At 36.4% G+C, this 25993-nt stretch overlaps 1 protein-coding gene and 1 long non-coding RNA gene across 2 annotated transcripts; one reads left to right on the top strand and one right to left on the bottom strand.

The window, feature by feature from the left end:
* Positions 1-316: 316 nt before the first annotated feature.
* LOC147549962 (uncharacterized) lies at positions 317-1260 on the bottom strand. The gene has a single exon (XM_086670370.1). The coding sequence runs from the start codon at positions 1199-1201 to the stop codon at positions 467-469; it is 735 nt and encodes a 244-aa protein (XP_086526496.1). The 5' UTR covers positions 1202-1260; the 3' UTR covers positions 317-466.
* Positions 1261-24907: 23647 nt separating this feature from the next.
* On the top strand, positions 24908-25758 carry LOC147549963 (uncharacterized). Its single transcript, XR_015238567.1, has 2 exons — positions 24908-25012; positions 25086-25758. It is a non-coding gene; the product is annotated as an uncharacterized LOC147549963 (long non-coding RNA).
* The last annotated feature ends 235 nt before the right edge of the window (positions 25759-25993 follow it).

Raw genomic sequence — 25993 nt, forward strand, 5'->3', positions numbered from 1 at the left:
CAATCCCACATTGGCCGCGAGAAGGGGTGGATGTCTATTAATTTTGTAGTCATCCAACTCAAAACCAATTGGCAATGAGTGGAGATGACCCTATACATTATATTCTTGGTTGCAAGTTACCCCTTCTCCCATATGGACTATTCTCACAATGTCACTTTAGATATGTCAGGAAAAACTTCACATCTTGGAGACTTGGACTAGCTTTTAGAGTAAGAGAGGCCCAAAATCACTTGGGAGCAAGTAGATCACTATATGATACCCACAAAAGGCCCAATTCCAAGTGATTTGATAGGTATCACAAGACCTATTGATTTAGTTTTATATCTAATTTTATTATAATTTTATTAATCACAAACATCATAATGCAGACACATACTTTTTAGTTACATATATTTCTAATTTACCACAAACCCTTTTATATTTGATGTACAAAAGAATAGATCATATATATTGATCAGATTCAAGGTTATCTTCTTGAATTACAACGAAGTTTCACAACCGGAGAAGAAACTCCGCGAACCACGGGACTTTTTAATCCACAAGGTTTAAGCTTCTTACGCCACATGAAAAAGTATTCGATCCCACAAGCTTTAGGTTCCGAATGACGTCCATCAACCGACCGAGAAACACATTCTACTTTCTCTGTAGGTATCGGAGGATTTGAATTCTTGTCTAACTTTCGACCATTAATAGAATTAGAATAAGAGTAGGCCAATGCATTTGCTGCAGGAAGAAACCTTCGAATGATGAAGTTTGGTGATTGTTTGCTACTTCTCTCAATGATTTCTAGGTCGAAACTGTCTAATTTTTGACATGTACTTTCGTTAGCTTCGACATCCAAAGAATACATATCCATTTCATCTGATAAAATATCTTCATATTCAGTATCACCACTACCACCACCACCATCACCACTACCACCTCTACTAGTATTACAACCATCAGTTTTCCAACTAGGTGGTACGATCTTTGGACAAGGCTTCTCATAAACAACATGGAACTCATCTCTGATGGTGCCTTTCGGTGTACCGGGTACTTCCTCCCATGAAAATGGAACCATTTCACTTGTATTATGTGAAGTTTCAGCTCCATCTTTATCTGTCGGGTTTGTTCGGATAGAACGCCTTCTTGTTGATAAAATAGGTGCATTGAAGTTCAATTTTCTAGGGAGTTTAAGACTCATAAGATCATCTTCTTCCATGAATAAGATAGAGAAGGAAGATGATCTAATACTGTATATAGTATACTCAAGTTTGTAAGTTGGGGGGTTTCTTTAATTTACATAGTAAAATTCAAGGGTAGCTAACTGTAACCCAAGTAGTTGAGAAGAATTATGACATACAAGTAGTAGTTGTAATGTGGGTATCTCGTGGTGGTGTTTAAAAATCGACCTTTTTAGGAAAATATCACATATCAAATTGGTTCCCTATTTAGTGATAAATATCTTAACAAAAAGAGGATTAGCCAAAATCTTTTGTATGGTCTAAATGTTCTTATTGGGAATTACTACTATTTTGACATGTAAACAAGAAGAAAAAGGAGAATAGACGGTCTGATTTTGGCCACATAGCATTCAACCAACCATCCAATCTCATGTTATTTAAGGAGAAATGCTAAACGATCCGATCCGAATTTTGAGACCGACAATAGGCCGAATAATGATGTGAGTGATGTGACCCGCCTCAGTTGGTCAGATCGTGAGAAGAGAAAAACGACCTCACTAATTGAGATCCAGGGCCGGCCCTGGCCCTAAGCAAGCAAAGCCTCGTTTTGGGCTACCATTTTTAGGGGCCTCCTGGGGAAATTTTTTAGTAAACATAGTTGGGCGCCCCCATAAAAAATATGGGCCGCGAAATTCAACTAACTTCTTCTTTCTTCGGTATCCAGTGGCCCACATATATTTATACTACTACTGGGCCCATATAAAAATGTCTCTCAAAGTCGACCTCTTTCCCTCCATTTTCCTCCCACCCCTGCTCTCTCTCCTTGCATACTATACGCCAGCACTCTTCCTATCTCTTCTACATATATATCATCTCTCTTTCTTTCCATACGTGATAATTCCCATAGCTACAAATGTTAATTGTTTTATTTGCCACAAAAATATAATAATTTCCAATCTTTTTTTCGAATTTTAATAAGAATAACTGAAACTTTAATCTACTTTTTCTGACAACACGGTTAACAAAAAAAATTAACTTGGATGTTTTAGGGAATGAATCTCGATATTTCAAATTTTTGAGTGAAATTTTTTTTGGTTTCCCCAAAACTTATTTCTTTCCTTCACGCGCCGCAGGGGTTGCGGGCAGACTTCCATCGCCAACGATCCTTTAAAAAATTCAGATCTTCTTCTTTTACCTCCTCTCCTTCCACCGCCAACCATCACCACCACCATCATTTTCCTCTCTCCTTCTTCGTCTTGCTCTCTATGTTTCCTCTTCGTTTTGGCCTCCATAAGTTCTGGCAATTTGATTTGGTCTCCAAGGTTCAACAAAATTTCAACTTTTACCGGAACTCCTTTGGGGCCAATATGGAATTAATACCAAAATATTGTAAAACATAAACTCTACCTCATCCCTCTCTTCCATCACCTATTTCGTTCAATTCATCTATCTCGGCATGTCATCATCTTCTCTGGTGAAAGGTCGTCAGGCGGCCATTTTTATGGCCACCTTCAAACTTAATAAAAAAAAATAAAACTTCTCCTTATTCTCTCTCTATTTTCTGGACGACGAAGGGGGAACCCTTTGCCGGCCAGAGGTATAGGAAAACTAGACCGACGAAGGTCTGGGAAACAGAGATCTCGTCAGTCTGGATTTTCCAGACCTTCGTCGGTCTGGTTTTCCCAAACTCAGGCCCTTCGTCGACCAGAAAATAAACAGAGTAAGAAGAGAGAGAAAAGAAGGAGAAGAGAAGAGAGAAGAAGAAGAAGTGAAACAAAAGAAGAAGAAGAAGTGAAACAAAAGAAGAAGAAGAAGAAGAAGAAGAAGAAGAAGTGAAACAAAAGAAGAAGAAGAAGAAGAAGTGAAACAGAGAGAAGAAGTGAAATAGAGAAGAAGTGAAATAGAGAAGAAGAAGTGAAACAGAGAGAAAAAAGAAATTCTTAAGTTTGAAGCTCGCCGGAAAAATGGCCAGCCTGCGACCTTCGTCTGAGAAGATAATGAGGTGGCGAGATAGGTGAAGTGGAGGAGAGAGGTGATGAAATGGGAGAGAGAGGTAGAGATGAGGTGGAGTTTATGTTTTTTAAATTTTTTGGAATTAATTCAATTTTGGCCCCCAACGGCAGTTCCGAAAAAAGTTGAAATTCTTTTGTACTTGTGGGCTAAGTCGAACTGTCGAACACTTATGAGAGCTACAACAGTAAGTTGGTCACAAATTGGGGCCAAGACGGGATTAACCCAAAACCATTTTACCACCTTTTCGATGGAAAATTCTTAAGACATTTTCACACTTTTTTCTCACACAAAAAATCAATGTTCTTATTTTATTGGTCAACCAAACAGTAAAAAATTAATTTTCTTGCAAAAACAATTTTTTCAGCTCTATTTTCCTACATAACAAACATACCCCAATACAGTCGTGTAGAATGAAGTTGTGAGTTTCATTATTTATACAAAAAAAAAAAATTGGTCAAAATTGGAAGAATTCAGTGAGGTAATTCATGACATAGCTAGATATTAATATTCTCTTTAAAGTTCATACCATGCATTATTATTCACCATAACCTAAAAGCCAACATAATAATATAAACTAAAGCATACTTAAACAAATATTATTTCTCACCAGCTTCATCCCAACTTTCTAATATGTCCGACTTTTTAAGAGTCCATACTGTTAGAATAATAATATATGTAATAGTTAGGGGTTGTTTAGTAATTTGCCCTTTAAGGGTCTTTTAGTCTTTTATCATTAGTATATATTTGTTAAGTTGTAACCCTAGTTTAATAAGAATGAGATTCATAGCCTCCACAATGTTTCTCCTCTTCCTTCTTCTCTATGATTATTGTTATTGATTTTCAACATGGCATCAGAGCATGGTTCTTGAAATTTTTATGTGGTTTGAGCTAGAAGAGTGGAGAAGATGAAGGTAGTTTTGTTTTATTTTTTATATTGGTAGTTTTGCTAGTAGGATTTGTTGGTAGTTCGATTTTTGTTGGTGGGTTTGAAGATTTGGATTTGTTGGTGGTTCAAAAATTCGATTTGGGTTTTGATTTGTTGGGATTTGGAGGCCATACGGAAGAAAATTAAGTAGGCGGTCTTGAATGGTGAGAAGAAATAAGGGTTGTTTTGGTAAATCTGATTTGGAGAAGAAGCAGTATGAATAAGGGTGGTTTTGGTGAATTTATTTTGGTGAAAAGTGTTAAGGTGTTTTGGAAAGGAGAATGGTGTTTGGAGTGAAGTGGGGTCTTGTGAGTATTAGGTGAGCGGTTTCAGTGAATGGTTTTTAGGATTTAAATGGAGGCGGTTTGTCTAAAGTTTAGAACGCAGTTTTAGAATTTGATAGTTTTGTTGATGGGTGGTTTGGAAGGATTACTGATAGGTTGGTTTAGAAATTAAGAATGGGGGACTTAGCTAGGTAGTTTGAGTGGAGGATATGCTGGGTAGGTTTGAAGAAAAATTTAAAAGGTGAGTTGCTGGATTGAGTGGTTTTAAATTTGAAAGGCGGTTTTGGGAGAATAAAAAGACGGTTTGGCTGTTTTGATGGGTTCTATTGGCTGTTTTGACCAGTCTGTTTTTGTTTTTGGAGGTTTAATAGTTTTGAAAGTGGCAGTTGAGAGAGTTTTGAGTTTGGTTGGGATTTGATTAGGTTTTGACTAGGATTTAAGGAGGTGGTTTGCTTGATTTGAAAAGGTGAGATCTTCTTTGGCGGTTTGGACCGAAGAAATTATTGAGTTTTTTGAGGTTCAGCTGGATTGTTTTTGAAAGATTGTGGGCAGTACTGCATTTGAATGTTGGCAGTATTGCATTTGGATTGTCGGCAATATTGCATTTGAATGTTTGGCAATATTGCATTTGCATCTTCTTCCTCTTCCTTTGGGCAATATTGCATTTGCATCTTCTTCCTCTTCCTTTGGGCAATATTGCATTTTGCATCTTCTTCCTCTTTAATATTGCATTTGAATCTTCTTCCTCCTTTGGGCAATATTGCATTTTCTTCTCTCCAACGATTGCATCTTCTCCGTTTGCAGTTTAGCAGTAATTTGCAGTATTGAACTTTGGTTCGTAGTATCGGATTTTGGTTTAGCAGTTTTGCAGTATTAGATTTTGGTTTGCAGTATTGGATATTGGATTTTGGTTGGCAACATCGAGTTTTTGGATTTTGGTTGGCAGTATCGGATATTGGATTTTGGTGGGCAATATTGGATTGTCGATTTTGGTTGCCAGTATTGGATTTTGGTTTAGCAATTTTGCAGTAATTTGCAGTATTTGGTTTAGCAGTGACTTGTTCACCAAGTCACACTCAGTTCCACACTTTCGTTGCTTAGTTAGCAAACTCTCGATACTTTTCAAAATCGCATCGTGAGTTTGAGGGAGGGTGTTAGAATAATAATATATGTAATAGTTAGGGGTTGTTTAGTAATTTGCCCTTTAAGGGTCTTTTAGTCTTTTATCATTAGTATATATTTGTTAAGTTGTAACCCTAATTTAATGAATGAGATTTATAGCCTCCACAATGTTTCTCCTCTTCCTTCTTCTCTATGATTATTGTTATTAATTTTCACACATACAAGGAATACATATTATATATGACATGCATCATGTGCACTGATTTCATGTCATATAGACTAATTAAATTATTTCAATATGAAACTAAGATTAGGACAAATATCCTCATTCCTATTCGTCTTTAAATAATAAGATAGTGTGTTTGATCCGCATTAATAGGGTTCACGTATTCACATGCACTATATAACACAATTAGGGTTTCTAACTTTGTTGAGTTGACTCGTTCACAAGAAACAGGGGACAAGCTGTGTCGTTTTTTAGTGGTGGATATCAATCAATTTCTTCTTTTTCTACCCTCTCACCAAACCCAAAAAAAGAAAATTTCTTCGTTGAAAAAGCTTCATTTGCAAAAGGAAATCGTAGACAACCATAAGCATATATAAAAAGCCAATCTCTCACCAGATGAAGTAATATACTACTAAGTAGAGAGAATGATAATGTGTTCATACGCAGATAATGTATTTAGCGAGAATTTCTTAAGTTCCAACAACCTTGGTCTATATACAAACTATTTTATGTTTCTATTATGCAACACTAGTTTCATACAACTAACACAAATTTTGCAATATTACTAGCAATACATAAAATGACTTAAAAAGAGAACAAATTCTTTTTGTTAATTAACAATCTAACATGAATTTCGGAATATTACAAAATCAACTTTATCATATAGAAATTGAGATTTAGGGGTAAAATAGGATTTTGGAGCTATGGAATCCCATGCAGGATTATGTTAGGGGTGAACCCGAGAAATTTGATTCTGGTCTCATCCGAGGAATTAAAGGAAAAGAAAGTGGGGGGGTCTTTTTGGAGTTTAATTGGTAAAGAGGATGGATGAGTAAATAAGGACAAATGTGTGTGACAGGGCCGTCAGCAAAACTCACTCCCCCAGCCATGTTATTCCCAACACACTTTGCCTACCCCCAAATCTTATCACATGTTATGATCTTGTGGTTTACAGTGTATTTTAGCTACTCTACACCGTGGCTCTTCACTGTTGGTTGGGCACTCCCCAAACTCTTTTTGGACCAAAGACCCCTTCTGTATAACTGTGCATTTTCGCTTGTAATCTTAAACTTTTTTTTCAGCAATATTGAATATTGATGATATCGGAAAGTGGTTTTTTCTAATATCTCTGAAAAATCGACGTTGTGATCCTCGATTAAATGATCTTCTTCTCATGTAGTGGTGATTGGAGATTAAGAGAGACTGGGGTACCTTGGCATATACTTAAATGCTCGAGTCAGTTCAAAGTGTAGGTTTTGAGAAGTAATTCAATGATAACAAATGCTCAAGTCAGTTCAAAGTGTAGGTTTTGAGAAGTAATTCAATGATACAAATCTCATGTTCTTTTTAAGATAACTTATGTTAAATTTACGATTATATAATAATCGGAGATATGTGTAAAGCAATATGTAATCAAACACTAATATCTTGTTAATTTACTTAATTATGTTACAGGGTCATAATTGTAATTTCACATCCTTGAATATTCTATAAATACAATGGTATCTGCCCTAGTTAGGGCATCTCGACTCAATATTGTTTGCAATATGAACATGAAGTAAAGATACGATAATTTAACGTGGTTCGGTCGAATACTCAAGACCTACATTCACGGAGAAATAACTCTTTATTAATAATCACCGCATACAATTGTATGTGGGTTTGATCGGTTACATTGGTCAGACATAACTCAATAACTCGATGAGTTTGAATCCTAGAACCCTCTCCTATTTATAAATGACTTAGGGTTTAGGGTTTCCTAGTTTCTGATTACTAAACTAGGAAATAATACAAAATCTATCTAATATTACCATTAGATAGTTACAAGAGATATTCTGAATATATTATACTAATATTACATATCTTCACATATCTTTTAATATCTTCACGTATCTTCAAATATATTCCGAATTCTTATTGATCGTCGGATCTCGTCTTCTCGATCCGTCACGTACATACACGTGTTACACACGTATATTATTTCTGCAACTTATCTTGACCGCCGGATCTCCTATTTTTGATCTTCTTATGTAACGTATCCTATTGCTCCCCCGCAAGTTGGAGCACGTAATTTTTGAAGTGTCCGACTTGGAGAGAGAGAAAAATACTTGTCGATTCTTCGTATTCGTCTTCTTGCAACCTTTAGATTGTGGATGCGTTGGAAGCTGATTGAAGGATTAAGTCACAACTAAAAGTTGGTAATTGCGGTCAAAAAGTTGAGCGAAAATCAATGACAACGAAATTACATGTATTTTTCTCATGTATGTAAAGTTGGTCATTGTATGAAAAAAATGTCAACAACTAAAAGGTTGTGATGATCAATATCTTGTCGTATAAAAACGTCAAGTATGAACTTTAGGAGTGACAACAAAATAATGTTATTTTGTTTAAAATCGACAAGAAATAATTGTCGGAATACCAAAAAATATTGGAAAGTAACAACCAAAATGATGGTCGACATGAAATTCATTGCCAAAAAAGGCAAGATCGCGAATATAATTCCGAAATTAAAGATAGAGATATTCTATCCGTGGAAGAGATATTCTATTTGGTGAAAGGAAGTGTCCAAAATGTAATTTGGTATGAAAGACAAAGTCATCATAGAGAAAGTATGAGTTGGAAAATGTCAGGGGAGAATCCGGAAATATAGGTCAAAATAGATATATTCTATTTGTGGTAAGAAAAAGTCCAAAATATAATTGGAAGAAAAAAAATAATCATGAGAAATATATGATTATGAAAATTTCGCGGGTTGAATTCCGGAATTAAAATCCAAAATAGGAATTCTTTCTCTGTTGAAGAGAAAGTCCAAAATTTTGGTAGAGAAATAAAGTGTTCATAAAGAAAGTATGACTTTGGAAATATCACGAGTATATCCGGGAAGAAAATTAGATGAAATTAATCTATTTTTATTGTCACATATAGAAGAGAAAGTGACTGAAAAATTGTGTCACAACTAGAAAAAGTTGGTTATAGGTGACATTAGAAGTCTGTCACAAAATAAATTTCCGACAGATAAACTGTGGCAAAAAATGCTGTCACAAAATAGTGCGATGAGAAACTGTCACAAATACTTAATTTGGGGAAATTTAGGAACTTCTATATTAGGGTTTATCAAAATTGAGAGATTTTTCAAAATTTGGATTTCCCGAATCAGAAGTTCACAATAAAATCATCTGTGATTTGTAAGAAACTCCAAATCGATGATTGATATAGACCATAGCTATCAAATTCGGTCAAAAATGACCTTCAATAGATTGTTTAGTCTTTAGAGAGAGAAAGCTCCAAAAAGTTATGAATTTTCGGGTTATAAAGTTCTCGATTCTTCACCAAATCAAAAGGGAATCGTCGGTTGTTAGTATATGATGTCCAAATCGATGATAGAAGTCGATTGGTGACGAAAAAACGTCGGGAAATGTTGCCGGAAATCGAATCCTAAAGTGGCTGTCGGCGGCAGTCAAATACCCTAGCTAGGGTTCGCGTGGGAGAGAAGAAGTTGCTGCTCGGGTCAAAGTATATTGACAGAGTCAATGATGACGTAATGATGACATCATCACGTGTAAAAAAACACGGGTCAACTGTGGTTGACTAAGTCAGCGTGTTCTAATGACTTAGAGTTGTTTGGCCGCGGGTTAGAAAGAAACCGAGATGGGAAAACCGAGATAGGGTTGGGCTACTGGAACGGGAATAGTCCAGATTTGGTCGTTTTTGGTTTCAGAAGTGTTATTTTTAATTTTCAGACCTATTTTAGGTCTAAAAAATTGAAAAAAAATCCGGAAAAATTGGAAAGAAATATAGAATCATACCTTTGTTGGAGAGGAAGTGCTTCTTCGATGAACTTTAATAATCATTGATAATCTCCGGTCTGCTATTCTTAGTAAAAAAAAATTCTTATTTCTCTTGATTTTCTCGTCATGATCACAAGACTAATCTTGGAAAATAAATCGTATACACGATTGGAAAATAATATAATCACAACTAAAAAAATAGTTGGAATTTTGCGGAAGCATAAAACACGAACAAATAACCTGCTCATGATACCATGTTAAATTTACGATTATATAATAATCGGAGATATAAACATGAAGTAAAGATACAATAATTTAACGTGGTTCGGTCGAATACTCAAGACCTACATCCACGGAGAAATAACTCTTTATTAATAATCACCACATACAATTGTATGTGGGTTTGATTGGTTACATTGGTCAGACATAACTCAATAACTCGATAAGTTTGAATCCTAGAACCCTCTCCTATTTATAGATGACTTAGGGTTTAGGGTTTCCTAGTTTCTGATTACTAAACTAGGAAATAATACAAAATCTATCTAATATTACCATTAGATAGTTACAAGAGATATTCTGAATATATTATACTAATATTACATATCTTCTAATATCTTCACGTATCTTCAAATATATTCCGAATTCTTCTTGATCGTCGGATCTCGTCTTCTCGATCCGTCACGTACATACACGTGTTACACACGTATATTATTTCTGCAACTTATCTTAACCGCCGGATCTCCTATTTTCGATCCTCCTTATGTAACGTATCCTATTAACTTATTTTTCTTATATGGGTTTGGTGGCGGTGGTAAAGCACTTAATGATATGATGCGGTGGCAAGACACCGACTTGATGGTAGCACTATTACTGTTTGTGTATGAAAAATGGATATTAGACACTGTGTTGCCCCTCGCAACTGTCATTCTCTTTGAGAATAGAGTTTTAGGTGTCGAGTTGCCTTCTCCAGACCTCCCTACTTTGCCTCTCTGGTCAGAGCAAGACATAGGAGCGAAACTGCTTCTGATACCAACCCTTCGCTTGCCTAGAGACAAATCAGAACTCAAGGTGTTGAGATTATTTCCTCAAACTTCCTTATAACCATGGTGAAAGTAAGGCTTAAGGGCAGAGCTAACTCGGATTGACCTCTTCGTTTGCCTTTTGGACAGTGTAGGGTTTAAGGGGTCAAGGATACTCATGTCGACATCCCAACCATCTCTCTGGTTAGAGTTGTGCGCAGGTGGTAGAGCTATGTCAGATCCACCTCCATGGTAGCTATATCAATTGCGCTTGCACGTGTGCACACGAGCTCATATACGTATCACTCAGGTCAATCTGTTGACTCCATGACTGGTCCATGCTGACCAATATTTAGCTCAGCAAAACAAAGAAAGACTTGAGTTGTCCTAAAGACGAGTCAATAGTAGGTGTGATGAGTAGCAAGCGACTCAATACCAAGTTTACATACATTCAATTGGTTAAAGCTCACCAATATTTAACTAAACAAATTAAAATTAATTTGTCGTGTCATGCAAACGACTCATTAGAAAGTGTGAGAAGTACGTCTGTAGGGATGTCAATGGGAGAGTTTAGGACGGGTTACCCCATTCTCAATTCCACCCCGTTAGTAATTGGGTTTTATCATACTCGTCCCAATAATTAATCAGAGTGAGTATTTAATTACCAAACCCACCGATTAAAAGAAGCTTGACCATGCTGCCCTGCCCCATTTAATATGAAATGGTCGAGTCAGGTAAAAAAAAAATCTTTTATTTCAAAAATGCATTTACAAGTAATATATTCTCGATTGAAAGAAAACAAGAGAGAGAAAGAGTCGTGACTTCCAAGTTCCAAACTGAGATATGGCCAATTTAGTAAAAGCAGTAAGGGTTCTTCTTTTTCCTTTTTACTATTCTTGGGTGAACGAAAAATTAGAGAGAGAAAGAGTCTTGACTTCGAAGTTCCAAACCGAGATGAATCCGAGAAAGAGAGAACCGTGAATTATCAGATCGAGAGGTCAGAGGAAGTTTATCAATTTCTCCTCCTCAACTTCTCTAACATCATCATATCTCTCTAATGATTCTATGAATTGAAGATTTAAAGTGAAATCTAGGGTTCTTCATCTTCTATTTTATTAACAAAACCAAAATCAACTAATTAAGGGATTCAAAGCTTTGTTATCTACTATCTAGGTAAGTGATGTTTCTTCCCTCATCTAGATTATTTTGATTATTTTGAGTATTTAGGTTACTAATTTTGATTCTTTAGGTGGATTATTTATTTTGATTAATTCATTGTCCATTATTTTATTGCTAAGGTTACTGATTTTGATAAATTGAGTTACTAATTCAGATTATTTTGGTAATTGGTTTTGATCGTGGATACCTAATTTTGAATTTTGATTGTAACAAACAAGATGACCTCCGACGTGCATATCTTAATGTGGGACCTTATCAGCCTATCCTTGAAGACTACCCAACAACAAAATTGGGAAAGCAATCTCGAAGATTTCAAGATTCTTGGTTTACCTTATTTCCTTGGCTCGAGTACTCTCCTACAAAAGATGTGGCATATTGTCTTCCATATTTTATCTTTGAGACAAATCCGCCAAAAAGTACATTATTTACGGACCAAAGATTTAAAATATGGAAGAGTCTCAATGATGGGGAAAATGTGCATTCCTAACACATATGGGAGATCATAATTCTCAACACATGTTGATCGCAAAATTTTGTCAAGATTGAGGTTGTACATCTCAACATATTGATAAGATGATTAACATACAATATGAGGAACTAGTGAAGAAAAACCAACTAAGGACCAGCACGCCAATTGATTGTTTACGATATCTTGCCTATCAAACATGTGTGTTTATGGGTCATGATGAATCAATAAATTCGTCGAACTGTGCAATTTCCTTGAGTTGATAATTTTTTTCACTAAAACAATGATGAAAGTTCACAAGTTATCTTGGAAAATGCTCCACATAATGCTAAATATACATCTCCTCCAACTTAAAAAGAAATACTATCGATTCTTGCTAACAGAGTAAAAAATAAGATTCGAGAAGAAGTTGGATCACCAGAGTTTTGCATTCTTGTTGACGAAGCACAAGATGATTCACATAAGGAGCAAATGGCTTTGTGTTGCGATTTGTTGATGATGTTGGATCTATCAAAGAACGATTTGTTGATATTTAACATGTGAAAAACACCACATCTTTGACTTTCAAGCAAGCAATAACCAGTGTCTTTATTCGAAACAACATCCATGCGAAAAATATTCGAGGTCAATGGTATTATGGTGTTAGCAATTTGCGTGAAGCTTTTAATGGGTTGCAAGTAATGATGCTTAAAAGGTCAGGTTGGGCTCGCCCGACCCATCTAACCCGGGTTGATATAGTCGGTGCTAGATCTCAACCCCGGCTGACAATACCCAGGCCCAACCCAGGACCGGGAATTGACCCGGGCTAGGCCAGCCCGTACTTTTTCTTATTTACTTTTTTAATTATATTAAATTATAAAATAAAAATGTATAAACCAGAAAATAAATAAATTCGTAGTTTAGGAATGATTTTGTGGGAATAATTAATAGCGCATGATGTAATTAAATAAATTTAGGAATGATATTATGAAAATATTTATTGGAAAGATTTTAGGAAATGATTTTAGGAATGACATTCTGGGAATAATGAATAGGACATGATTTACTTAAATAACTTTAGGATTTTTTTTTGGAAAGAAATCTTAGAAATAACCGCTTTATACACATATTTTGTATTTTAAACTTAAGGATTTCTTAAATAAATTGTTCCTATGTTTAAGGATTTTTTTTAGGAATGATTTCTTTTAGAACGAAATCTTAATTTAATTGTTCCTAAAACTAAGGATTTATATTACCTAAAAAGAGGGATTGTCAAGCAGTTTTCTTAAAATCCATGAAACTTTTAATAGAAAGGGAAGAAAAAAAACGTGTCCAACCCGGGCTATTGTCGGGCTTGGCTCGTCAGGCACAAAACGGAGGCCCAGTATTAGGTCCTATCCGGGCCGACCCGACCTTCTAAACACCACTAATTGCGGCATTATTTCGTAAAGATCGTCCTTGTACACACTATGTGCATTACTTTTTTTTTGTTGAAGGCTATGTGCATTACTTTTTTTTTTGTTGAAGGCTATGTGCATTACTTTGCCTATAAACTACAACTAGCACTAGTTGTAGCATGTAAATAAGTAAGTGATTTTTGGCGATTTTATTCAACATCGAATCCAATAGTTAATTTTATTTGTGCTTCCCCTCGAAGGCAAGATGAATTAAAATCTTCTTGAGTTAATGAAATTGCAAGGTTGTTAGAGGTTGATGAGCTTGAGACGGATAAAGGGTTAAACCTAATAGAGCATTGACCTATTCGGTCGTTGACTCATTCAAATGTATTTTAAAAATTGAATATTTGTTATATAGGATAAGTATCAAATCTTTATAAATCTATCAGTTGTAAATATGTTTTGAAATATTATGTAAAGAGATCTCTAGATGCCTTGTTAAAGCATCAGAGAAATATTGACTTTCAGTATATGCATGGGCAGAACCAGGATTTTCTACCAGCCGGGGCAGGTTTACAGTACTGTAAATAAAAAAAGTTATAGGTATTATGTATATGTGTACGAATTTCACAAACTATTATATGTATATATGTAAAAATTTTGATTTTTCTCCTGAAGTAAACTTGATAGTTATTTCAAGAAGTGGTGAGAGAGACAAAAGTAGAACACAACTCGCCAAATAAAAGCCAATCCCTCTCTACAAGAAAATCTCGTCTTCTCCAAGCGGGAGATAAAAAGAAAAGATAACGACTTCAGAGAGAGGATAAAAAATACCACATTTTTTATTCTTCCTCCTAATAACTCTTTATCTTTCATGAAACTAAAAATAAAGGTAAAATTGGTATTAAAAATAATACTTAATCACTATCAAAAGGAAAAAAAAAGTAACAAAAAACTAATTCAAAGGGTCCATTTCACAAGTTGGCAAAATACAGGGTGCATTTTGTGAATTGATTGAAACTAAACCTAAAAGAAAGAAAACGAGCTAAATAGGAAATAATTGGTATGAATGGGATTCGAACCCATAACCTTGTTTGTCTGAGGCACAGACTTAACCACAAAGCTACAAATCTGTTATTGTTACATATCTCTCTACAGTTTTACAGATACCAGCCTGGGCCATTGCCTAGGCTGGTCTTCACAAATGTCCGCCCCTGAGTATATGTCTTTAACTCGACCATATATTAGGTATTCAGTAAATCAAGTTTGCGAATACATGCACTCTCCCACTAAGGTCCACTTTGCAGTTGTTAAACGAATTCTTCGATATTGAAAAGCAACATTTGGTCGTGGTGTATTTTATGGTGTTGAATCAGATGGTCAGGTACATGGTTTCAAATCCCAGATAACTGCATATTCTAATGTCGATTGGGCAGGTGACCCAGATACACGATGATCTATTTGAGGAGGTTGTGTTTATCTTGGTTCTCATCTGATTCTTTGGTCCTCTAAGAAGCAACCAACAGTCTCTCGCTCCAGTAAAGAAGCAGAATATAGAGATATGGGTATTACAATTATTGACATTGCATGGTTACGATTCTCACGTCGAGACTTGGGTATCTATATGAAGAATCCTCCTACATTGCTTTGTGACAATGTGAGTGCCAAAGAATCAGATGAAGAATCCTCCTACATTGCTTGGGTATCTATATATGGCTCACAATCCAGTTTTGCCCACTCGAATGAAACACATGGATTTGGACTATCACTTGTTTGAGAGAGGGTTAACCGAGGAGCACTACAAGTACGATAAATTCTCACCCAAACTCAAATAGCAGACATATTTACTAAAGTTTTAGCAAAGGTGATGGGCCTAGAAAGTTTCCTAAATAATAGTATAAGATAAGAGAGGAAGAGGGAGTTACGTTCAAATTTGGTCACGGGTGAATGCTGCCTTTCAGTTTGAGTGTATGCTTCGCGGGCTACTAGAAGACACTGGGCCGCAACTTCAGATAGAGACATGTGCCAGAAAATCTGCTCAGCCGTTCGATCTTACTAAACATGCTCACGTGCGCGGTAATATCTTGCATGTGGTTGTACTAACCTATGGACATCAGGACGTACCACCCTCTGTGACAGAAGAAGGCTCAAAACTAATCCGAGCCGTCTGAATCGTCCCTCTCGGCCGCCACGTGTTGGTAAAAGATTTGTGTTGACCTATACCCGACAGATTTTGACTCGAACTTTGACTTCGCATAAATTGCTCGTCCGAACTCCGATTTGACTTCCGTTTTCACTTACAGATCCGTCTTTGACACTGCTTTCATCCAAGTATCAGCATAGACCAAACAACTGGACTATCATAACTTCCAAATGACCAAAGTGCCCTCAAGTGTGTCTTTATCCAGATTTTATCTGTTTTCCCTGTTCAATTATGTAAAAGACTCATGGACAAAAGAAACACACAATTCATCAGAGTAACTGCTCGAATTGGACTAACTGACCCGAGTTAAGAGATTCAGATGGGATATTCTTGTCTCATCAAATATCCCCAAACTTAGATTTTGCTAGTCCTCGAGCAAAACAGAAAAATAAAAATATGCCCCGTTCACCACTTTCGTAGGGAATCACGATTGCACTTAGCCCGTGCAACAAGCCGTTAAACCTCTAGGTTACCCAAGAGGACGAGTTTTGTCTCGTGAGGGTTTGCAATGAATATACCCACGAAATTCAATGTTTCAAAATTCATGAGGATCCAAATATAGAGAGGACTGCAAATGTTTATCCGGTCAAAATTTTGAAAGCTAATAGAAACGAAATCCAAGTCAACCAGACCATACAAATGCTAAAAATCTCTTCATTAGTAATCTAGACTCGAAGTGCACATGACCAGCCAATATGAGTATCATCTTGGTTCTGAACAGACAAGACCTCGATTACCGTCTCGATACTTTTCGCCTCGACTGTTGCCTCACGGTCATACACTCAAAAATTTAAGTCACTCACAAATGATTCACTCAATGTGCGAGTATGAATATGAAGGGAAGCTCAACACATTTACAAAAGACGGACTAAAATTTTGTCGTGAACGACTGATCTCATCGGAAGGAAACAACCACTAATACGGGACGGGGAAGCTTACCAACTATTCTCACCTGATCTACTTTCTAACAATGCTTCCTAGAGGTCAATAGACACTAATGATGATCTAGAACTCCTGAACTCGACGTCTTCAAATCTTCAAGAATTTCTTCAAAGGATAAACACTCAAACTAAACTAACCAAACACTTTTTTTCTTTCGAATTTTCTATTTTTTTCTTCAAATTTTTTTTCACAAACAAACTCTGGTAATAATACTCATAATATCACGAGGACTTTCTTGACATTTTCTTTCCTTGGGTAAATTCTCTTCACTTGGCTTTATGCCTTATTCCAGGGTTCTAAATGGTGAATGGAGTTCCTATCTTCTTCTAGTTGACACTGTTTTCAAGTTTCTCAGACTACAAGAGAAGGGTTTGCATTCCTGAGGACATCCCTAGTGATTGTAAAATTTGAACTCAAGAGATCAAATGAGTTCTTTCAATATTGCGAGGTTGAGTAGCTCTTCATTCTACTCGGGATTAGCGCAGAAAAGATCACTCAAAACAAAAAGAAAAGCTCAGAATCTCACATGGGTTAAGTCTCCACTAATGATCAATCAAGTTCTCTCTGAAAAGCCCACTCTTCACCTATCTAACACTCACATGGCTAGTGCACAGACAACTTCAAGACTCGAAATTCATGGAAAAACCTTTAGCAAATGGATAGCTCGATCGACTAGACTCTATAACTATTAACAAGCAAAAACAACTAAACTCACATTTTCAATCCGAAAAAATTTAAATTTTGAAAAATTTTGAACCCTTTTGAATTTTTGAAATAAGGACTTAGCAAAAATTTCAATCCCCTATCCCCAAACTTAAACCGAACATTGTCATCAATATTACGAAGACTATGCAAAAAATAATAGGATGAGGGAAAGATATCACCAGATCTCAATGTCCTAAGCGTGGGTTGCCTCCCAGAAAGCGCTAAGTTTAACATCTTTAGCCAGACAAAACAGATGACTCGGAAAATAAAAAGAATTATTCCTACTGGATTACGGATGTGTGACTAACTGTAAACCAATAATCAAAACATCTGTGGGTCCACCCAAAACACAAAATTTTCAGTGAACGATACTCTCACATTTTTGTAAATTGCTGATAGTGCATGTGAGACTATCAAATAAGAAGGGCAATCCCAAACTTAGTGGATCCACAGTGCACTAAGTAAGTATAAATACTAGGACCAATGTCTAGAAAGTTATCAAAAGGATCGACATAACAGTGAAGGGCAATACATTTGTCGAAGGCAAAAAGTCGTCTACAAGCTTAGTGGATAGAATATCCACCATCTTCATAGACGTTCTCGAGAAGACATCTGAAGTATCCCAAAAGGGATCAACAGCCGAGTCTGCGGTCATGTGAAAGGTCAAACTAGACTCTAAAGATAAGACAATAGGCTCGGGGACCAAGTCAAGGTCCATGGTTTCCTTAGGTAAACAGTCTAACAAACTATCTAACATGTCTCTAACGTCATCAATGTCTTCAAAGACATCTAAAGCCTCGCAGCCAGTTATAATATCATGCATTCCTAGCATTTCATCTAAGACTGACTCCTTACAAGTGTCAAATGTCGAAAAGTTCAGAATCGTGTCATCCTCAAAATTACTCATAGAGTCATCATCCTGAATATCAGAGTCTGGTGTCGTCCTATCATGGTGAGACGACACGGGTGGAGGAAACAAGACGACAAAGTCATCAGACTGTTCAGGCTCTAGAGTACTATTAGTAAATTCATCGACATTTAACTTAGTACTAGGGTTAGACGTATTACCTTCGTCATTGTACCTAGTACCTTCTTGAGTTTGGGGGTGGTGAAACCCCTTCCTCCTCGACGAATAACTGTGACTTAAGCATCTTTACCTGTTGAGTCAAGAACTCAATTGTCTGATGTACTTCTTGCCTCATTTGAGTATCTGCGTCTACAAATTGTGAGATCATCTCAATAAGACGACTCTTAGACTCTGTTTGGGATCTATCCTAGAGTCTTTTCATAATTAGGCTCACTAGTGTAATTAAATGAAGACTCTTGATAATAACTTCCACCGTACATATTAGGATCATACCTGCCTCTAAAGTCATTGGTCTCAGAATAGTGTGGACTATAAGGTCTCTCATACATATTTGGTGTCAGACCATATTCATCACTAATCTGACCGTCTCTATATATTTGTCGGTATTCTCCTAATGTCATACGAGACCGATCAGGTTCTGGTCTACTCCACTCATTAATAGGCTCGTTTCTACACATCTGTTGGTATTCTCCTAGAGTCATACCAGGTCGGTTAGGCTCAACTAGCCTACTCCCCTCATTAATTCGTTGATATTCTCTTAGGGTCATATCAGGTCGGGTAATGATGGGTCCCTTTAAATCAAGGTCATCATCATCAATAGGGTATGTCCAACCGTTAGAATAACGTGCCATGATTTCTAAAGTATTCAAGGTGATAAGGCACGATCACAAGATAAGAACTGACACTTATAAAACGAAACTTGATTCTTTTCTTTCGGTCTTATTCAATTTTTTTTTATGATCGAAAACCGATGAAACACTACGAAGATCCTAGAAGGAAAACAACCACAATCAAGTTGACTCAACTAAGCAGCCTAAACAAAATCTAGACGACAGACAGGTTGGTCAATTTCACTTAAAAGTCTAGACAACTCCTACTTCGTAACAGAGCTTGAACTATGATTGTTATGAGGGTTACTCCGTCAAAGTATTACGGTCAAATAATCTTGGAGATAGCCAACGATGAATGTTGTGATAACCGTCCTACCTTTAGTAATGTTTCCTCTTCTCGAGGCGACCTTTTAAAGAATTGAGTGACACTTCCCTTTTTGGAATGCCCATATAAAAACCGAGTTCCTGAATTGTTTCAAAGATCCTATGAGCTCAATACCTTAGAGGCTGATGTCTAAAGCAGATTTTAGTTTAAGTGAGGATTGGGATTCGCAGCGTTGTTTCCTAATTGGGCAAGAGATCGGTGATGAAATCCAACTCCTACCTTGTAATGGGGTTTGTGCCCTTACTAAAGACGATTAAACTAAGCAGTTCGTCAAATCAATTAGGCACACAAAACACATACAAGGACCCACTAACAGGGGATTCGTGGGTGATCAAGAAGTTACCTCCCGTTCAAGACGGGCGATGACCTTTGTAGACGACCCGGGCCATTCTTCCCTTAAGTGTCTGAACCCGAGGCTTCGTTTTGGTTTTTCGCTTACAATTTATAAAGGGAAATTTTATAGGCAATGCCCTTTATTGTTAAAGGCAATGTATTTTGTAAAATTGACTTAGTCAATTCATCATGACCAATTTTGGTTAAAGGCAATGCTATTCTTAGGGCTGATTTTTTTTTCTCTCTTCTTCCTTCTTCATCCTCCTTCATCTTTTTCTTCCTCTTTCATCTGCTTCTCCTCATCTTCCTTCTTTCTTTTTGTTCCCTCTCATCTCTATCTATTAGAAAACTAAATTTCAACGCAGGAACAACATGGAGAGTAGGACTGTAAACGGACCGAACTATTTTCGGATACAGTACTATCCGAATTCGAAATCCGAAATTATTCGAACTAACCGATAAGGGTTCGTTATCCGACGGATGGTCAAAAATGACATCCGAATCCGATATTCGAAATGCTATTCGAATATCGAATATTATCCGATCCGAAATTCTGAATTTTGAGCCATAACATTATAACACAATATTATCCGAAATCCGAATATTATCCGATCCGAAATTCAAATACAATATTGTCTGATCCGAAATTCCGATAAGAGTTGAAGACTTGAAGTGGAACTTTGATTCTTTGAAGTCTGAAGACTTAGTCTTAGACTTTAAGTTGACTACTTGAGGATAAAGTTTTGTTTATTTTTTAATCCCTTGGGTGAATCTTAACCGTTGATTTCAAATGTGAATCGGATCAGATTTTTTCGAAGTCGGATATAGCTATATCTGAATCCGAAACCGATATCCGAAAATTATCCGACAAGACATCCGAAATTCGAAATGTCGGATTATTTGAGTGCGGATGCGGATCGGATTCGGATTTTCGGACCACCGTTTACAGGCCTAATGGAGAGAGAGAGGGTGTATTTGAGGTACACACCATATTCGTATTTGTTGTAATACGAACTAGATTAATGAAAGAAAAGTTTAACAAAAGCATATTAGAAAAATAATAAGTACAACAAAGCATATTTGGATATAGAAAGAGAACTTTCTGAACTTTTAATTGTTGAACTTTTTATTAGCTTATCAACGTGAACAACGACATCATTGATATGTGGGTGAAGTGTGGCTTAAGGTTGGAGTATCCAATTCAACAATACCTTGTCGTCAGGCGATTAGAGAAAGATGTAAAAAAAACGAAGATGGAGAAAGAATTAAAAAACAGTCAAGATCGGCGGTCGGGCGATGAGGTCGTTAGGTCAAACATTTGTTGAGGCATTGCCTTTCAAACACACATTGTCTTTAACCAATCTGGATATTGCCTTTAGCGAGATTGCCTTTAACAGCTTTGGGCATTGCCTATAAAATCTCCCATTTATAAAAACCCTCCAATTTAAGGTCAAAACTGTAAAACCAAAATAAAAACTAGAAAGTCTAAGTCTCTCTCTCACCAAAATAAATACAAAAAATAAAAATTATAAATTTCTTCTTTTGAGGGCATCCTCCTTGTTGCGCCTCCTCTTCAGCTCCTTAGTGTTCTACACACCAAAAATAGAGAAGCAAGTTAAAGTATTCAAAAAGTCAAAACTTACCAAAAATAAAAACTTTCCAAGATTATAACAAATTTAAACACAGTCCCCGGCAGCGGTGCCAAAAACTTGATGGGCCTAGAAAGTTTCCTAAATAATAGTATGAGATAAGAGAGGAAGAGGGAGTTACGTTCAAATTTGGTCACGGGTGAATGCTGCCTTTCAGTTTGATTGGATGCTTCGCGGGCTACTAGAAGACGCTGGGCTGCAACTTCAGATGGAGACATGTGCCAGAAAATCTGCTCAGTCATTCGATCTTACTAAATATGCTCACGTGCGCGGTAATATCTTGCATGTGGTTGTACTAACCTATGGACACCAGGACGTACCACCCTCTGTGACAGAAGAAAGCCCAAAACTAATCCGAGCCATCTGATTCGTCCCTCTCGCCCGCCATGTGTTGCTAAAAGATTTGTGTTGACCTTTGCCCGACAGATTTTGACTCGAACTTTGACTTCGCATAAATTGCTCGTCCTGACTCCAATTTGACTTCCGTTTTCACCTACAGATCCATCTTTGACTCTGCTTTCATCCGTTTATCAACATAGACCAAACAACTGGACTATCATAACCTCCAAATGACCAAAGTTCCCTCAAGTGTGTCTTTATCCAGATGTTATTCGTTTTCCGTGTTTAATTCTGTAAAAGACTCCTGGACAAAAGAAACACACAATTCATCAGAGTAACTGCTCGAATTGGACTAACTGACCCGAGTTAAGAGATTCAAGTGGGACATTTTCATGTCTCATCAAAAGGCAAGGCAACACTTTCTTTTCTACAAGCTATTACTTCATGATCTGAAGGTTGTGCTTGAGATGGGATGATAGAGCATTGACCTATTCGGTTATTGACTCATTGAAATGTATTTTAAAATTTGAATATTTATTATATAGGATAAGTATCAAATTTTTGTATTCTAAATCTGTTTTGAAATATTATATAAAGATATCCTTGGATTGTTAAAACATCAGAGAAATATTAACTTTCAAGATAGGTAACTTACAGCGACTTGTGGCTACTCGTAGGAGCTCCCAGTTTAGTTCCGTGAAAAGGTTGATTGATATGTTTGGTGCAACATGCGAAGTTCTTAATCGAAATCGCAACAAACAAAGTTTTACGTGGAGAATCTGAGGGTTTGTTTATTTCATTGGCATCGTTTCAGTTTGTTTTTCTATTGCACTTGATGTTTAAGATTATGGAGATTACTGATATGCGTTGTCAAGCTCTTTAGAAAAATCTAAAAATATTGTCAATGCAAACGAGTCTTGTAATAACTACAAAATCACTTCTTAAGAAGTTGAGACAAGATGGTTGAGATACTTTCATAGAACAAGTTGAAGTATTTTCTAAGAAGAATGATGTGATAATACCGGATATGAGTGTTTCTTGTGTAGTAGACTTCATACTTGTCAACAACGAGACAATATCACAATGCCGCATCATTATCATATAGATTTATTCAATGCAACCATTGATTTTCAGTTAGAGGAGTTGAATACGAATTTTACTGATGAAACAATTGCACTTCTTATATTTAGTTCGACTTTGGATTCTACAAATGCTTTTAGATCGTTTAAAATTAATGATATTTGTCTTTTTGCTGAAATTCATTACCCAGAAGATTGTAATAATCTAGACATAATTGGTTTGAGGTGTCAATTGTTACATTACGAGCATGATGTGCTTCACCACCAAAATTTTAAAATTTGTCCACAATATCGGAGTTGTGCAAGAAATTGGTTGAAACAAGAGTGTCAGAGTCTTATTGTCTAGTTATAGATTGATTTGTTTGGTGTTAACTTTACCAATTTCTATGACTACTACTGAAAGAGTATTTTCAGCAATGAAACTTGTCAAAATAAAACTTCGTACCAGAATGGAGGATAATTTCCTAAGAGACTGCATGATTATACACATTGAGAAAGAAGTAGCTGAAACTATCAAATCTGATTCAATAATTGATGAATTTTATGGGTTGATGACCGTATGGCTTAACTCAAGTAATAGTTCTACAATTTATATGTCATTTTGATGGGTTTTGATGTTGTGTAAATCTTTTGTTCTTTGCCTATATACCCTCTTTTATTATATGCTAAACGTGGTAATGGATACACAATGACAAATGAAAATATTATTTGATCTTATTTACTCTTTCGTGAACTTTTTAATACAATGGACTATCGTTTTCTATAGATAAACTCCTGCTATATGATACATTGTGAAAGGTTTATTTTGATAGGTATTCTTTTGGTCAGATAATATATATAGTTGTAATTGACGATTTTTTGCATTCTTAATAGGTACGCTCTTACTTTTCATTTTTCGGAATAATCCATCATTGAATTTTAATTTAGGTAATTCCATATATGATTTATGAAAATAATGATGCAAAACTTTACTTTGACACCAAAAATTGTCTTTACATTTTAGTTTCTGCGATTATATATTAATCGTAAAAAGAAATTTGGTTTATGACAATTTTCGACTACTCTTTTAAAGATTCAAATCCCAGCTCCACCCTTACAATGAAGTCAATGTTTGGTTCATATCTTCCTTTTAAAGTGATTTCCATGAAGTTATCCATTCTTTCAAAGATTATATTTTTGAAGGTTCAATATTGAATTGAACCAGATATTTCTAGCATAATCACAATGGAGCAGTGCATGTTTTATCGACTCAATATATTTGATATTGTGTTGTTGTTCATCATATTTAACTTGTTCATGTTAGATCATTCTTACATTTTCACCATCTAAATACAAAGTAATTGGTAGGGGTTCAATAGAAAGTTGAAAAATGGTAGGGGTGTAACACTAAATTCCTCAATATACAAATGATGTGGCGTTAAAATACCACATTGAGATCACTTAACTTGGATGAGTTAGTTCGTTTCGGGTTTTATTTCTAATAATTTATGTATTTTTCTTGTTAGGAAGCTTATTTGGAGTTTGGCATTACATTCGGAATAAAACGAAGCAATTCGTCACATTTTCATTTCATGTGGAAGAGACCGGAAGGAAAGAGCATCAGGGGTATTTTGGTCATTTTGAGAAAATAAGAGGTTAGATGAAAAGTGGAGTCAATGGTGAGTCCGACGGCGAAAACGAAAGTTGAATCGGAGTTCGGACGGAAAAATTACGGAAGAAATAAGTCGAAGGTTATTTTGGTCTTTTCTGGAAATTAGTGGAAGTAGAGACAAAAGTTAAAGGCACTCCCTTGAGTTCTATATTAAAATCAAAGTCCAAGTACAAGCCCAAGAGTCTAAGAAAGAAGGAACATAAAGAGATTATATAAGCACCTCTCTTATGAAGACCAAGTCTATCTATGAAGACCAAGTCAAGGGTTTGGTCTTTAGAAAGAAAAAGAAAAATCAGACTTGGGACTTCATCTTCTACATTAGGTTTTTAGGGTTTAGAGAGAGGAAAAGAAAGGAGACAGCCGCCGGCCATAGCTTTGGCCGGCCGGCACGGCAGATCGGCAGCAGCTCGGGCCTCCACGAACAACCAAAGGAGCAGCTCGACTTTTCTTCAACAGCAAGAGCTCGAGTGAGAATACAGCTCGGTTGGACAGCAGCTTCACTACGGCAACAGGGAGCAGCTCGGCTGTTCTTTAAAGCAGCTCACGGGACTAAGAACAGCAGCTAGCTTCACGGGAACAGCAAGAGGAAGCTTGGGGAACTGCTGGTCTTCATCAGCAGCTCGGGTCCAAGCCTTCAAGGGACGAACAGCAGCTCCCGCGAGTTCGCACCAGGCCTCCACGAACAGCAGCAGCAACCCTAGGCCGATTTCCTTCTCTGGCCGGATTTATTTGATGTTATTCCGGCCATTATTTTGGCCGGAAAGATTAGGGGTTTTGCTTGAGATGTTATTAACTTGATTCCCTGGTGTTTGATTTGTGTCTTGGTGTTTATTTTATAGAGAGAGAAAGCTTAAGTGAAGCTTTCATGGTGGATTTTTAGTTTGGAGGAAGAAGAAGGTACTGTTACTAAGGGGAACCCTAGTTTTCACTGAGGGGACACCTAATCTGCTCTGTTAAGGGGAAATCAGGATATTGCTAGGGGGAGATTGGCAGCACATATATATTCATATTTTCCATCTATCCTAGCCTCGCGCCATCATCGAAAAAGGGGGATTTCAATCTTAATTTTATCTTACTTTATCTTCTTACTTTTATTATTTGTATCGCCATGTCTAGCTAGCTTTTGTAGTCGGATACTCGTGATACATGTTTTGATGTGACAAGAGTTTTATTGCTTTTAATGATAAAATCTTCCGGATTTTTAGACCGTTCATGGACTGGAATCTGAGTTAAACCAAGAGTTCGTTGACCCATCCAAGTAAATGGGTGAAGTTAACTAACTTTTTATGCTTATAGATCATTAGTACTAGTCACTATCGATTTTGTGGATCGAAATATCCCTCTCATTCAATTCTTGCTCGACTCTTCCCGAATCTCTCATCTTTAGTTTAGTTAGCCTTATTTGTTTATTTAATTGAAATCAATCCAAAAACCCAACTTATCATCTT

Source organism: Eschscholzia californica, unplaced genomic scaffold (genome assembly GCF_041429995.1).
Source record: "Eschscholzia californica isolate CP2 unplaced genomic scaffold, dmEscCali1.0.p SCAF_3, whole genome shotgun sequence".
In the NCBI taxonomy this organism is placed as follows: domain Eukaryota; kingdom Viridiplantae; phylum Streptophyta; class Magnoliopsida; order Ranunculales; family Papaveraceae; genus Eschscholzia; species Eschscholzia californica.

Bases quoted from the DNA above. Each gene is read 5' to 3' on its own strand.
- LOC147549962 (XM_086670370.1), bottom strand. From the start codon at position 1,201: ATGGAAGAAGATGATCTTATGAGTCTTAAACTCCCTAGAAAATTGAAC.